At 40.9% G+C, this 14,400-nt stretch overlaps 1 protein-coding gene across 4 annotated transcripts; it reads left to right on the plus strand.

The window, feature by feature from the left end:
- Window positions 1-1,315: 1,315 nt before the first annotated feature.
- Window positions 1,316-14,104, plus strand: usf2l (upstream transcription factor 2, c-fos interacting-like). 4 transcript variants are annotated; one of them, XM_071469458.1, is made up of 11 exons: window positions 1,397-1,603; window positions 2,107-2,147; window positions 2,442-2,548; window positions 3,758-3,877; window positions 4,564-4,717; window positions 7,864-7,957; window positions 9,563-9,601; window positions 11,502-11,560; window positions 11,945-12,039; window positions 12,148-12,276; window positions 13,216-14,104. In XM_071469458.1, the coding sequence occupies exons 1-11, from the start codon at window positions 1,569-1,571 to the stop codon at window positions 13,303-13,305; spliced, it is 963 nt and encodes a 320-aa protein (XP_071325559.1). In that variant the 5' UTR covers window positions 1,397-1,568; the 3' UTR covers window positions 13,306-14,104. The 4 variants fall into 4 exon arrangements, with proteins under 4 accessions (XP_071325561.1, XP_071325559.1, XP_071325560.1 ...); XM_071469459.1 differs by having other exon boundaries at window positions 1,436-1,603; window positions 7,870-7,957; window positions 13,216-13,455; XM_071469460.1 differs by lacking the exon at window positions 9,563-9,601 and having other exon boundaries at window positions 1,316-1,603.
- The last annotated feature ends 296 nt before the right edge of the window (window positions 14,105-14,400 follow it).

Below are 14,400 nucleotides of genomic sequence, written 5' to 3' on the forward strand. Positions count from 1 at the left end.
TTTCCCACTGGACTGTAGCTTTACTATTAATAGTGTCTGCCAAATGAGTAAATGTGAATGTAAACGTATCTAGGTGTACCTTATAAACTGCAAACTTAGTGTAATGAGGGTCACGTCACTTAGAGCTTTTTCTATTTTTATTTTAATTCTTGGATGTGTAAAAACATATTTATTTTCACCTTGCTCTTGGCTGTCATTTTACTTCTCCCGTCTTGACTGTTGCTCCCTTCTTTTCTGTAAATCCTTAATGTAAGTGATTTAGAAAGAGACAGAGAAAGAGAGCAATGAATGGACTAGTGTATTTGCCATTTTACTTTGCACATATTCAAGGCAAGCCCTCACGCTTTTTTCTCCATAGTTAAAATTTGGAAGACAGTACAACATTAATTTTACCTTTACCATTACTACAATGTAGTTTAGGTACTGAAATACAGTGAAATGCACTATATTACGATACTGTGAAGTGTTTCAAATATTTACTCAACCTTCACTTACATAAACAGGGTGCATAAAATTTGTAACACACATTAAACAATTCCATGACATTACAAACTACAGCATCCTATATGATCATGTTAAGTCAACTTCTGTCAGGTTTCACTGCCAGCTTAAACAAAAACTGAGCAGTGTTATTGTGGCTGTTATATTGGACTGCATTAGTCTGATGTACCTAATAAACTGGGAAGTGAGTGCATATTATTGATCATGGCAGTGTAACCTTAAGCCATAATCACCAGCAGATATGAACATGGCACTTTACAGACACTTTTCCATGCAAGTGTTGCTGGAAATGTTGACTTTCCTCGGTTAAATAAACAGAAATCTTCAATAATAACAAAAGGGTAATTTAAAATTAAATGAATAATAATAATAACTTTATTAATGGTGCACCCTTCAAATATAAAGGTGAGTTTTGAGAAGAGATTTTAAAGACACTGTGTTGAACTGAAATGAGAATCAAAATAACCACACACACTGCATTTTGCAACCAACCGGGGATCAATAATAATAATAATGTTAAAGTATCACAAACGTTTCACTTGTTCACTTCTGAGCCAGACCATTAAAGTAGCCTTTACCTAATGCATCTAAAATTACTCATTAAAGATATTTTATACAGACGCTCAGACAGGTACATTAATTCTGCTCCCACAGCCCAGACAGGTGATTCAGTTTTTTTTATTATTATTATTATTATTAATTTTAATTAGTCTGTTTTTTTTGTTTGTTTGTTTTTTTTTGTCTTCTGTCTGCTCAGCTGTCCAGCACCACAGACATGACATTATCTGGCAGCGTCTCACGGTGTTGTGGTTAGTTTTGGTGTGGCAGACGCGGTCGCTCTGAACGGGGTGACCGGTGAGCTGCAGAGCCTCCGGCGCGTCAGCTGATCCCAGCGGAGTCACCTCGGATCACCCAGCGGCGGCAGCGGCCTCCATTTTAACTCCGACACCGAGCCATACCTCACGTGTCCTGGGCTGTCTCTCTCACATGACCCGAGTGTTTGTTCCCGTGATCAGCACTTCCATCTCCGTCTGTGACACCGAATATCACTTTTTATTGCAACCCTGATGGATATGCTCGAACAGAGTCTGGACACCGCAAGGTAAACCGAGAGTCGGCCAAAATGGCTAACTGAGACAAGCTAGCTACAACATGCTATTTCGGATAGCTAGTTTACGACGCTAAACAAGGCCTGACCTAAAAAACTGTTGTCAAAAACGATTTCAATCCAAAGACTGCTCTTAAGTTAGCAGGAGAGGTGGATGGCTCTGCTAGCGAGATACCTGACTCGTTGTATCCCAGAGGACAAATGTCCAGTTGAGAAAAACATTATCGTAATTAGCTTATAGCAGTACAACAGCTAAGTTAGCTTCAGCGAGCTATTCAAATATAACTGAGTTGTCAACCACTGCAGGTAACCAATAGCAAACTTGTGATTTACTTAGCGATAATGCTGTTGGTTGACTGGTTTCTTGCACAAGTTTGCCATCACGAAAGGCAAAGTTTAGCATCAGCAATATATTTATTCGTTTTATTCTCCGGGAGGTTAGCTGGTCTGTGTTGTTGTTGTTGTTTTAACTGCTTATTTGTGCATCTGGTTCGCAGCCAAGAAAAGCAAGAAGAAGAAGTTGTCCAGGTATCTGAAGGTGAGAATTTGCATACTGAACTGTCATTGACAACATTTGGCACACGGACAGCAGTGATGTGTATAGGTCGTTCAGCAGCCAAAAGCAGATAATGATCGGTTACAACACAACTATAAACTGTCTCATTCGGTAAATACAAGGTGTAACAGTATAGCATGTATTTCATTATCTCGGTAAACATGCAGGGGTAGTGATGTTTTTTTTTTGCAGATGAAAACAGGGCTCGGGAGCTGTTTTTATTAGTTTTCCTTCGTATCCATTATCACAAGGCTTTTGTCGTCTTTCCTCTCTCAGACGGAACAGGAGAAGAGCAGACAGCCGTGACAATAGCCAGTGTTCAGCAGGCTGCAGCATTTGGTGACCATAACATACAATACCAGTTCCGCACTGAGGGTGGGCAGGTAAGTAGTTATCAGATGAAATAATGACACTAGCTTTGTTTGTTGTTGTTTTTTTTTAACAGCCCATCTCAGGAAGAAACTAAATGACTTTAATGTCATATGGGCTTAGAGGTTTAGCGTGAGATTGCACCCTTTCAGCGCTCCTAACACAAAACAGTACCCTCCAAAATTACTTTAGATGTCATGTTGAATGAATGTCCAAGGGGTATTTGTGCAGAGACACAAAATTAGCTACTGACAGAGCGCCACTTTACATATTGATAAACGTGGTTGAAAGGATTTGGCCGCGTGCATAGTGACAGTGGAAGATGATGTGATTGTTGGTAAACAGCATTTTGTTTCACATGTACGCATTCATTATTAATATAAGCTTTGTCAGTCTGACTGTTTTGGTGTGAGTACTGTGGCCTCACGTTGAGAAAAACCAGATTTCCTCGAGTGAATAGTCTTGTCTGTGTAAGATTGCGTTTTCTTACGTTATTGTGTGTTTTTGCCGGATGCGTCAACTGCTTCCCCTGTTCCAAAGACAAGTCAGGAGGATAGTGAGCTTTAAATTGCCTGAAGGTATGAATGTGTGCTTTTCTATTACTAGTCCCATGATTGACTGGTGACTGTTGTCAAGAGCGTCTCCTTGCTGTCCACTAATATGGTGGTATTCACAGCAGCGGTGTTCAGTGATGCAAATGAATAAACTGTAGAAAGTAGTGTGATATACAAGTTGGTTTGTCCTTATATGGATGATTTACTTTGGAGGGAATTAAGTCCGTGACCCATGTGGCTCATTTGACATAAACAGCGGTAGTGTGAGCGATCATGTGATTCCAGTCTGGTCTAGGATTGGCATGGGGCTGCTGTCACATGTCAGTCAGGTGGAGAGTCACATGATGGAGGGATACAGATACTGATTCTTGGAACTAACAAGCTCATTTCTCGACTTGTTTTTAAAATTGAATCAGCCCATTCTGATGCATAAGCCTTTTGTGTGGGATGGTGAGAGCAATGCACTACTGAGGTTAGGACTATAGTGTGAGATACTTGGCTCAGCTGAACTGAAGCAGCAGATATGATAAACAAATCCACAAGTCAGGTAAGGTTGTTTTGATTTGTCTATGATACATCTGCCATAGGGACTGTAGAAAATGACACAAAACAGCAGCTGCTTGTTCTGTTTGTTTGTTTCTCTCACCTGTGTCTTGTCCCACCATGCAGGTGACGTACCGAGTTGTTCAGGTGACTGACCAGCACCTTGAGGGAAGAGATGATGGGAGCGGAGCAGTGAGCGTTGTGTCAACAGCTGCCTTCACCGGGGCTCCTCAGGCTGTTGCTCAGGTACGTCAGTCTTCCCCTTTTTTATTGATAGAACTGACTGGATATACAGCCTGTCTTTTAAAGACTAACTGTATTGTTTGTTCATGTCTTGAAGGATAAAGCTGTTGCTATTTCAGTGTTACTATTTCCAACAATCTACAGGGAAAGACTAAAAACAACAACAAATGTATCCTAATAAGTGTTGTTTCTGTAGGCACAGTCTAACGTCACTGATGCCACACAACTCCAGTGTTTCAACTGTAGGTTATTCCTGTGAGCTCCTAAAACTAGCAAAGTGGTATAAAGAAGCATGTGCCTGCATCTGCCTGAACCAGAGCGACTCACAGAGACTACAGATGCTGTTGCGGAGTTAAATATTTATTGCACAACAGTTTCAGCCAGATTTAGGACATGTTTGTAGTCAAAAACATGCAATTCTCCTTGGAAGAACAGAACAAATTTGTTTTCATTTGTAATGCACTGATGGCTTTACCGGTCTTGTTGTTATCTCTGCTAACAAGATCACTCATTCTTTTTTTTCCCCCCTTCCTTTATCCCAGACGTCAAACTGCACTGTGTCTTTCTTGGGGGTCTAGAGGGGATACTGGAATTGAGTCTGACAGAGACTGAGGTGTGCGTTTACCTGCTGTGACTGCTCCATTGCTACTTGTTCAAGCTCTCCTCTGTCTCTGTCTTATCTGTCACAGGCTGTGATCCAAAACCCTTTTAGTAATGGAGGAAGCCCAGCAGGAGAGGCGGTGGGAGGGGAGACGCGCTTCGCTTACTTCCCCGCAACTGCGGTGAGCGATGGGACTGTGTCTGTGCAGGCTGCCACGGACCCCACACTCACACAGGCAGGGGGTGAGTCAGTTCTCACACTTAATTTGGGTTGAAGCTCACCACAGTGCCACAGGGCTAATTTAGACATTATTTCCAGTGACAAACTGAACAACAGTCCTTTTTTCAGTGCTTGTAAATGGACCATGATCACCACAGCGTTGGCTGATGTGAAAGGACCACACAAAGCGCTGTAGATTGTCAATTACGTTGCTCTTTCATGCCGAACACTGAAATTGAAATATGATTTGTGATACAGGTGGACACAGAATGTCCCCTGATAGTGCGTCAACATTTTTGGAAAAATGTGTATCAAAGGGTATTTACATGCTGCTTAATAAAGTTTGGAATAATTAAAGATTTTCTGTCATTTACACTCAGCAGGATATTTTGTTCAACATCTGATTCCTTGCTCAGTTAAAGGCCAGAAACAGTTTGAAATATTCTTTCTTTAACAGTTCGTAAATATCTGAAATAAAATTAGTTGCGCTGATCATATTTTAGTGTTTGCTTCACGTCACATGTCCACCCTCTCTCCTTCCCTTCCTCTTTACTGCCATATGTTGTCATCTGGCTGTACTAAGTGCCTTTGCAATTTTATGGTGGTCATCCAGAAGAGGTCTGTCAGGAGGATATCACTAGCTGGAAGTTGCTGTCCTCTGCTTTCCACGAGGTTGGTCAGGGCTTGGTTGACCTGGAGAAAAAGATGTAGCCTTCAGACTCTGTTGTGGTGGACTGTCAGTATTTTCAAAGTACATTCTGTGCCTAAGTATATTTTTCAAGTGTCTCTACTTGACTTGAATATTATTGTTTTGTTTTTTTTAGAAACTTCTAACTTTTACTCCACTAAACTTAAAAGATAAATATTATACTTCTGACTCCACTACATTTCCATGAAGTTGCAGTTACTTTGAAGCAGAGCATTTAGTCAGAGGGTTACATTTCCTTTTATTTTTGAAAATGTGAGGGAGCATTCACTGTGTTCACAGCTGCTGAGCTGTTTGAACAGCTCAGTTTGAACTTGGCAGTGGCCTAATCATGCCTACATTAGAAGATAGAGATGTGTAACTAGGTTAGGTTGTTTTTTTTGTTTGTTTTTTTTCCTGTTGAAGCTGCATCTACAGCAATTCCACAATTGGGTTTTTATTTCCGTTTCTACAGGCTTTGTAGCATATTCTGTAAGTTTTTTATTCAACAGGTTCTACAAACAAGTCAGTTCATTCAGTAGGTTGTTTCAGAGTCACAAGTTCTGTAAATGCACTCTGAAGCAATCACAAACTTTTCATTACTTAAGTATTTTTAAAATCAAATACTCCAGCACTCTGAATCATGTAAAGATTTGACTGAACAATTTTCACTTGTATTGGAGTGATATTTAACCAGGAGTAGCTATACTGAAGTAATATTAAGCTCATATTTGCCTTTTTAAAAAATAGATTTTTAGCAAGATGTACCAGTCAAACATTGCAGTTTAGTCATATTCCAGAAAACGCCAATGTACAGGCTTAAATCAAAGGTTATACAAGGTCATTGAGTTTCCCAGAACCATTAGATCTATGGTATGTTCCCCTTTAGCAAATTTTTTATGTGTTATATCCATTACTGATTACTTACTTAGCTTATCAGGCTAACACAGCACATCCACATCGCCCTCACTGAGCTTTTGTGTGTCTGCTTGAATCACATGACGCACACCCATAGCAGTCTGACATCCTTAAGGCCATATCAATTGACTCACCTCCATTACAGCTTGTATGATGAAAACCACAAAAACAGCTAATGTTTTGGTCACTTGTCCTCAAGTGACACTTCAAAAATGAGACAAGAGCAGAAGTGTTAAGGCAGTTTGAGGTAGGAAGTAAAATGCTTAGGGTGTGTTGAGCATCTTAAAACATTAAGACTGTGGCTTTACTCAGTAGGAAAATCTGCTGTAACAGGAGGTGATTGGCCAACACTCTGGATGGACCTTGCTGGTTTCATTGGGGAAATGTAGTTTTATTTTTGTTTTGTTTTGCTGTGTTTTTTTTTTTCTTTTTCCTCCTGGGGGTTGTGAGTGGCTGCCGGGTGATGCCACAGAAGGGGAAGAAGACCATGAGGTTTCTCTGCTGTGGGTGACAGTTAAAGCCAGGGCCTTGCAGGAGGAAGTGGGCTGCTGTCCTTCTCGTCTCTGAGCCAGGGGCAGTTTAAGCAGATATGACATACTGGCTGAGGAGTGCACTGTAGGGTGTTGGTGGAGAGTCTTTTACAAGCTGCCTTCTCCTATGAGGCGGGGGATAGTGGAGGATAGTACTGGAGGCTCTGACAGTCAACTAGATTCTGGCAGGACTGGGACCTGGGGTGGGAAGTGCTCTAAATCTCTATTTTATTTTAGAGTATTTCTGAGCAAAACATGCCAATGAGTTGCTGATTGTGCACAGAAGTCTCGAATCATAAGTTGTTTTTTTTTTATAGAAAAGGACTAAACTAGAGGCTGTGTGAGCAGAAAATTTAATTTTATAATTGTGTCAAGATTTTGGTGATATATTTTAATCCATTTTTTGATATTAAAAATAAACATTGATAAAATTAATTGATTTTCTTTTTTTGAAAATACTATCTGAAAAAATGTCAAGGAGTTAAATGTCCTGTCTGCAGGAGCAAACAAGAGCAAAATGAAGCGTTTGTGTCCTACAGGCCCTGTAGCAGTGCTGAACCAGATGGTGTCTGCATCCCTTAATGCAGCGTTGGTGCATTTTTCTCTCAAAAGGGTCGGTCTGGGTTGTGGTCTTTTTTTTTTTTTTTTTTTTTAATTTCCTTTTAGTTATTTTTTTGGCCATTTTATGGAACCAGTAGAGACAGACAGGAAACTCGGGGAGAGAGTAGGGGAATGACATGCAGCAAATGGTCTCTGCGGGTCAAACCAGGTCCTTGCTGCTCAGGGCATTGGAGCCCATGTGGTATGCACCCTATTTGGCTATTCACCGCCCCCCTTTGCAGAGTATTGACATGTATTCCCACTACATGTTGATTGTACAGGAGAGACCTTCCAGCTTTGTAAAAGCTGTTTTGTGTGAGCCCATGTGGATTTTTTTCTCTTCTCTTCTCCACTATAGACACCTCTGTTTAATGTAAAAATATTTCATTAAAGCATGTTCCTCATCACTAACTAATGACTCCCATGCCTTCCACAGCCACAGGTCAGTTTTACGTGATGATGACCCCACCTGACGTCATTCAGACAGGCACGCCACGAACCATCGCCCCACGCACACAGCCCTACCCTGCGTAAGTATCAGTCCGTCAAGGCTTAAACTGTTAATTACAACAATAACACACATTTGAGTTTAGCTGTGTGTCTTCTTCTAGTCCAAGAAACCACAACCACCAGAGCCGGAGATGCACAACATTAAAATGAACATTGACACATATTGAGGGAAGCAAGCTTGCAGAATTCACACACATCTAGATGCTAATGCAGGCGGAGGATGGGGAAGCGGTGGGAGTCAAGATGCTGGGACATGGGTAGGGGTGTAGTCTGTAGCAGCAGTGTAAGCAGAGAGAAAGAACTGACCATCTGGACCATCCAGTTGTTTGATATAGATCATACTTTCACATGATGCAACTATAGAACAACTCCCATGTTTATCCCAACTACAGTGAGGCTGAACAACATGAAGGGCTACTGTAGTTCTTCTTTCACCCCAGACTGTGTCTCTCCTCTGGGAGTCTTCCTCATCTCTCGCCTCGTTTGCTGTGAAGGTTGATTTTTATATCATTCAGTATCGAGGATCTTCATTTTAGCACACACCCCAGTTGGCCCCTTTTGTCATTCTCCTCTGAAATCTTCTTAAAACTCACAACATGCATCATTATAATCATGCATCAAAACAGAATCCATGTCAGACTCACTCCAACTGTTAGCCACATGCTGGTGATTGCTGTTATTAAGATAATCAGCAGGCTCACCTGAGCAAAGACAAACTGAGTTGTCACTTTAATTGCATCATACCAGCCTGGTTCTGGCCTGCTGTGGGTACTTACTCGGATAAAGAATTCCAGCATGGTTTATTTTATTTTCAGAGTGCACTTTTGTACCAAAGACACGCTGGCACATGGGTAATAGTGATGAGGAATGCAAGATTCTTAAACACCATCTGTGTTTTCTCCTCGTTTGGTAAAAACCAAGGCACAGACATGTGCTTGTTTGGTCACCCAAAATGAACACATGACCTATTATCAAATTGAGTTAACGATAACCCAAGGGAATAGTCCCTCGTTTTCTACCAGGCTTATATTTAAACTTTAACTTGTGAAACATATAAGCTCACATTTACCTTCTTATTATGGTAATTATTCAAAGAAAACACAAGCAGGAGACACTCCACACTATTAACAGGCTCTGTCTTTCATTTCAGTTTGGATATGTACAGTATTTGATTTGACAACAAGGATATTCACTGCTTCTGTGCTTCTGTGATTTTCAAGAACTTCTCAAAGATTTCTCAAAGAGTTAAGCTCCTTTCCTGTGGGCAGCATTATGTGGAGTTCTGGATCCGCCTTAAAACTGGCATCAGCTTTGCCATTTTTGATTTTGCTTGATGTTCACAGCGTACGACAGACTGCTTTCCAGTCATGAGTAGAGCAAGCTTTGTTGCAGTGTATGTCTGCGTTGCTGTGTTGAAATAAGAAGAGAATTGTTTTGTTTTTTTTCATCTCTCTAAAAATGTCTGCAATATGTGTGTTTCTGTTTATCTCCTCTGATATTAATCATTTATGATTTTGACACAAGCCTCTTGAGTTATATTTAGGTGTAAACTAATGAACAGTGACATTATCGTTGACATGTGAGTGAAATGAATGAAAACTTCCCACCTTATCTGCCGTTCGCAGAGATGAAAACGAGCTGCTGCAACATGACGGTTTAAACTGGTGAGGACAGTTTCCACATTTCTCCCACACTCCTTTTTTTTTTTTTTTAAACAGCAAATGAACTAATCACATTAGATCACAAGAAGAGAGAAGAAGCACACAAACCTCTGCCCACCTCTCCTCTCTGCCCCTCTCCTACCCATAAGTCCCTGGTGATTCTCCCTGCTCTTGATGTGTGAGACACAGATGTAGCGTTTCTTCATTGCTGACCTCGATCCATTGTTGTTAGTTGTGCTTGTGGCAAACATCTTTTTCCATTAGGACCTAGAAATTAGGTCATTGTTATCCATCTGGAAACAAATGGCTCACTCTATACTATTATTTTAGTGTCATTTACAAAGTGTCCTCTGTTGTAGTTTTATCCTCATTTAGCCTAGTTTGGACCAAGTTACTGGTTTCACTGTGTGAACAGCGTTAGAGGTTTGTAAAATCTGTATATTCGGTTAACATGAGAGGAATCTTGGGACAAATTAAGCCCATGAAAACCATGTGATGTCAATTTCAGCGTATCTCTTCTACATAGTTGTAAGGCTCATCTTTGTTCATATCATCCATTGAGAGAATTACAGGGCCAAGCTGCAGTCCCCTTGTGTCTCAATAAACACTTTACTCACTCATTGTCCAGGCCCTGGCTTGGTGTGATTCTATAGCCTAATAATAGGGGAGGGCAGACGGAGTGAAAATTGTATTTCTCTTTCAAAGATCAATATAAGACTTTACAAACTTAATCCATGCTTCAAATTATATGGATAAAGTGCTTCAGCTGTGGAACTGTGCCCTGCTAATTTTCTGCATTCCTTTGGCAATAACTCTCAGGAGCACTTATTTGAGGTGTGCCTCCATAAGTTGTGAAAGTAGGAAAAAAAGATATTCTTCTAGGCCTGCACATTTAGTTATTCATACAATCACCCACTTTTTTTAGGCTCTGCCCAAGAGTACTGTTGGGCTGAATCCATAATACAGTTGAAATCCCATTAAGATGTCTTGAGATACAAGGGAGACTGCAGTTGGGCTTGACTGACTATCTCAGACGAAGATATCAGCAGTGGAGTTGTGTTGATGGATCACAAATTCACTGCTGTAGAATAAAGATGTGTTGTGGAGGAGGACAGACGAGGAGCAAGAGTGACCTTACAGATTATTAACTACATGCAACGACAAGCAGACATGCATCAGTAAACAATAGTCACATTAATTTCCTTTGCCTTACTTATCTCCGAACAACATTCCCTATGGCAAAGGAATATTTTTTTCTGAATTGTTTCTCCTCTTTTGCCTGATTGAGCATGGTTGGTGAGTTAAGTATTGTCTGTTCGAACAGTGAGACAGAACCGTGTGGGCCACCTGTGTGTTATTGGCCCACTCATGCCGTGGTGGGTGGTTGGATAAGTCTCCCTGTCACGTCTCAGAAACTTAATTAACAGAATACCTAAGGGAAGACACAGAGACAAGAGACAGTTGTGTCATTAGCCGTACGCCCAGACTCCAACAGACAGCATCTGGTTTTCTACAGTGCTGTAATTTTACAGCATAATAAAGCAATGCGCTCCCTCCGGGCCACACCTGGGAAGAGGACAGCCAGCAAGAATAAGAAGGTTGGATGGATCTCAGTATCCCAGGACTGAATATACAGCCTCATGTGGCTGCGCATCTCCCAGTATTTCTACTAAATGCATGACACAACTTTAGAGGCTCCTTTTTAAATAGCACATTGGTAGTGGCAAGGGATGTGATTACAGAAGACTTGAATTATAGAGATAACATTGAAGAACAGGTTTTAATAGGCACAAGATTAGGTGAATTTGGCGGATTAGATTGGATTTTTGCCTGATTGTATGGTGGGTAGAGATGTGAGATATTGTAGTGTCTGAAAAGTGTTTTATATCCTGTCTGTCTGCAGGAAAATGGATGGACCGCGAACACCAAGAGATGAAAGGAGGAGAGCGCAACATAATGAAGGTGTGTGATTAGCGATTGTGGCTTTTGATTTCATCAGACAGAGCAACACAGTGCAGCGTGGTGCCGAAATACAGCAGGTTTTTTTTATTTTTTTTTTATTTTTATTTTTTGTTGTTGAAAGAAAATCACCAAGCCCTGTCAAAATATTCCATTAAGAATGGATGACAACATATGTTTTAGGACTGGCCACTAGAGGTTACTGTTTAGCTGTCAAAGTCAGGCAGCACCTGCAATCACTGACATGACAACATCCTGGAAATGAAAACACCACAATTATCTGTGATCTCTCTGTCTAAAAATGTAGTACACCAGGAAATGCTGCTTTTATTTTATATATATTTTTTAATTTCTGTTATCTGTTCCTATCGTATAATAATATATCAGTTGAGAGGCGGCGAAGAGACAAGATCAACAACTGGATTGTCACCCTTTCTAAGATCATCCCAGACTGCAATATGGACAGCACCAAGACTGGAGCGGTAGGCAACCTTTGACTCGACTCCTCCCTGCTGCTAACCTTTGTAATGATGTCTCTGTTTTAAAAATTTCACCTTTCCAACTGCGTGACACCGTCTCTGTTCTTCTAGAGCAAAGGTGGCATCCTGTCCAAAGCTTGTGACTACATCCGTGAGCTGAGGCAAAACAACCAGCGACTGCAGGAGAGTCTGAAGGAAGTGGAGAGGATACAAGTGGACAATGAGTTGTGCAGGCAGCAGGTATGAATATCAGCCTTTGCTCCGGCTTGCAAATGTGGCATCATGTGAAGTTTCCGTGACTTCAATAATGGGTAAAGAAGGTCTATGAATGATAATGTCAAAATCCGCCTTTGAGGTGGTTGGGTGTCGCGGATAAATAAACTTGCACATAATAAGGCAGCCATCGTGGGCTGCATGTGTGGCTGTGAAGATTGCCACTGCATTGAATTGATTAGTTTGCTTTGGAGTTTTGCTTTGCTACATCCTTTCACTTAAATCTCAGACGCATGAAATCCGCCCAGCCCCATATGCATCTTCATTTCTCCAAAACAAACCCCCCTGAGGTTTCAGCCCGTATAGCTGATCATCACAGCCTGACGAAGAGGATCAAAGAGTTTGCACTCATATAATGAGAAGTGTTACCTGAAATCAGTGCTAGGAGAGACTGTGGGAATAATATACACAGGGGTTGTGTGAGAACTAACTGCATGCTAATGCACTCAAAGTATTGTGAGATCTTGCAGCTCTGAGCCCCTCCACGTCTCCACATTGAATCCCAGACCTGCAAGGCACTTGGCAATATATTTTTATTCTGATGCTCAAAGCTCAATATCCTTTCCTCAGTCCCTCAGCTGGGAGGCAGTGAGTTTGGAATTCACCCAAGGGAAATGTAGTGGAGATGACAAACCTCATCAAGATGTGATAATCCAGTTGGTTGTGGACAGGGGTGTGTTTAAAAAAAAAAAACAAAAAAAAAAACAAACAAAAAAAAAGGGCTGCACACACTACTCTCTAATCCCAGGGATTGCATAGCACTGTGTGTAGATTACACACAGCCAACACTCAGTCTTCAAACGGAAAAGTTTGGTTTGTAAACTTTGAGCTATATTTAGCTGTCACGGGGATGAGGATACTGATAATGAGATTTTTCTCTTTTTTTTTTTGTTCTTTGTTCTTAAGATTGAAGAGCTGAAGAACGAGAACGCTTTGCTCCGAGCGCAACTCCAGCAGCACGGCATCGAGATGGTTGGAGAGACGCCACCGCAGTGAAGGAGAGGCGAAAAGAGCAGGGACGGGCACCACCACTCAGACACACAACCGGCGCTGCGAGATGACGAGGAAAACAAGGACTTGTGAAGAATCACTTTCTTTTTAGTGAATGCATCCTTCCCTGGGTTCCCAGGTCGCGAACCCTTCACTGGCCAATTGTGGCTGTACTTGACTGTTCCAATCATATTGAGATAACCACCCGTTACAACTCAGTAGAAATGTGCTTCAAGAAAAGATGCCCACTCACCACCTTCAGAGTGCTTCACCAGCACTACCTATGAAAGAGAAACCTCTGCTGAACTCCTTCCCTTGTTTTGTATTTATGTAGCCTCACTCATGGACTATGAAGTTTGTCATTTAACTTTGTTCCCTGTCAGTGTACTCCCCTTCTCCAATTATTAATTTTGACTTAGTTCATGCTTTTATTCTGTTTGTTTTTATGAGTTGTGTATTAATATGTTGTTTTTAGCTGCTTTAATTTATTAGTCTGCTTGCTGACAGAAGCCTTGATGGAGACCAGTTACACTGAAGCTCATGCACCCCAGAGAAGCGGATTGAATTTCAAGTGAAAAGAAAAAAAAACAACAACATCAAAGTATGCAAAAGATTATGATTCTGTAGACAGAAATAATGCCACACACATAGCCTATCTAGACCCAAAGACAAACAAGGAGCTGTGCTGGCCTTTGCTTATGGGCTGATTTATGTAAATATAATTTCTCATTTTTTAATACAGATGTTACAGAATGTTAGAGCAGATTATGTCTGGGAGTAAACAATCAATAACTCATTAACTTCATGCTGGCCCTTTGTCATAATAATTACCATGATGTGTGTGCAATCTTAAAGCTTGATTTGGGGAAAAAAAAAAAAAAAAAGGAAAAAAAAGTGGTATACTTGAATTGTTGGGCATTTGCTTAACCGGTATAATGACTTTAAAAAAAAATATATATATATATATATCAACAAAATCACTTGCAAAGATCCAACTGTTTAAATGCTTTTCAATTACACACGGAAACCTACAATTGTGGAACATGCAGGTGATTAACAAACCCATTCACCTCAGATTGTGGACTGGAGAGTGCAGCGCAA

This window comes from Trachinotus anak, unplaced genomic scaffold (genome assembly GCF_046630095.1).
Source record: "Trachinotus anak isolate AG129_WGS33_773 ecotype Australia unplaced genomic scaffold, CSIRO_AGI_Tana_v1 ptg000032l, whole genome shotgun sequence".
In the NCBI taxonomy this organism is placed as follows: Eukaryota; Metazoa; Chordata; class Actinopteri; order Carangiformes; family Carangidae; genus Trachinotus; species Trachinotus anak.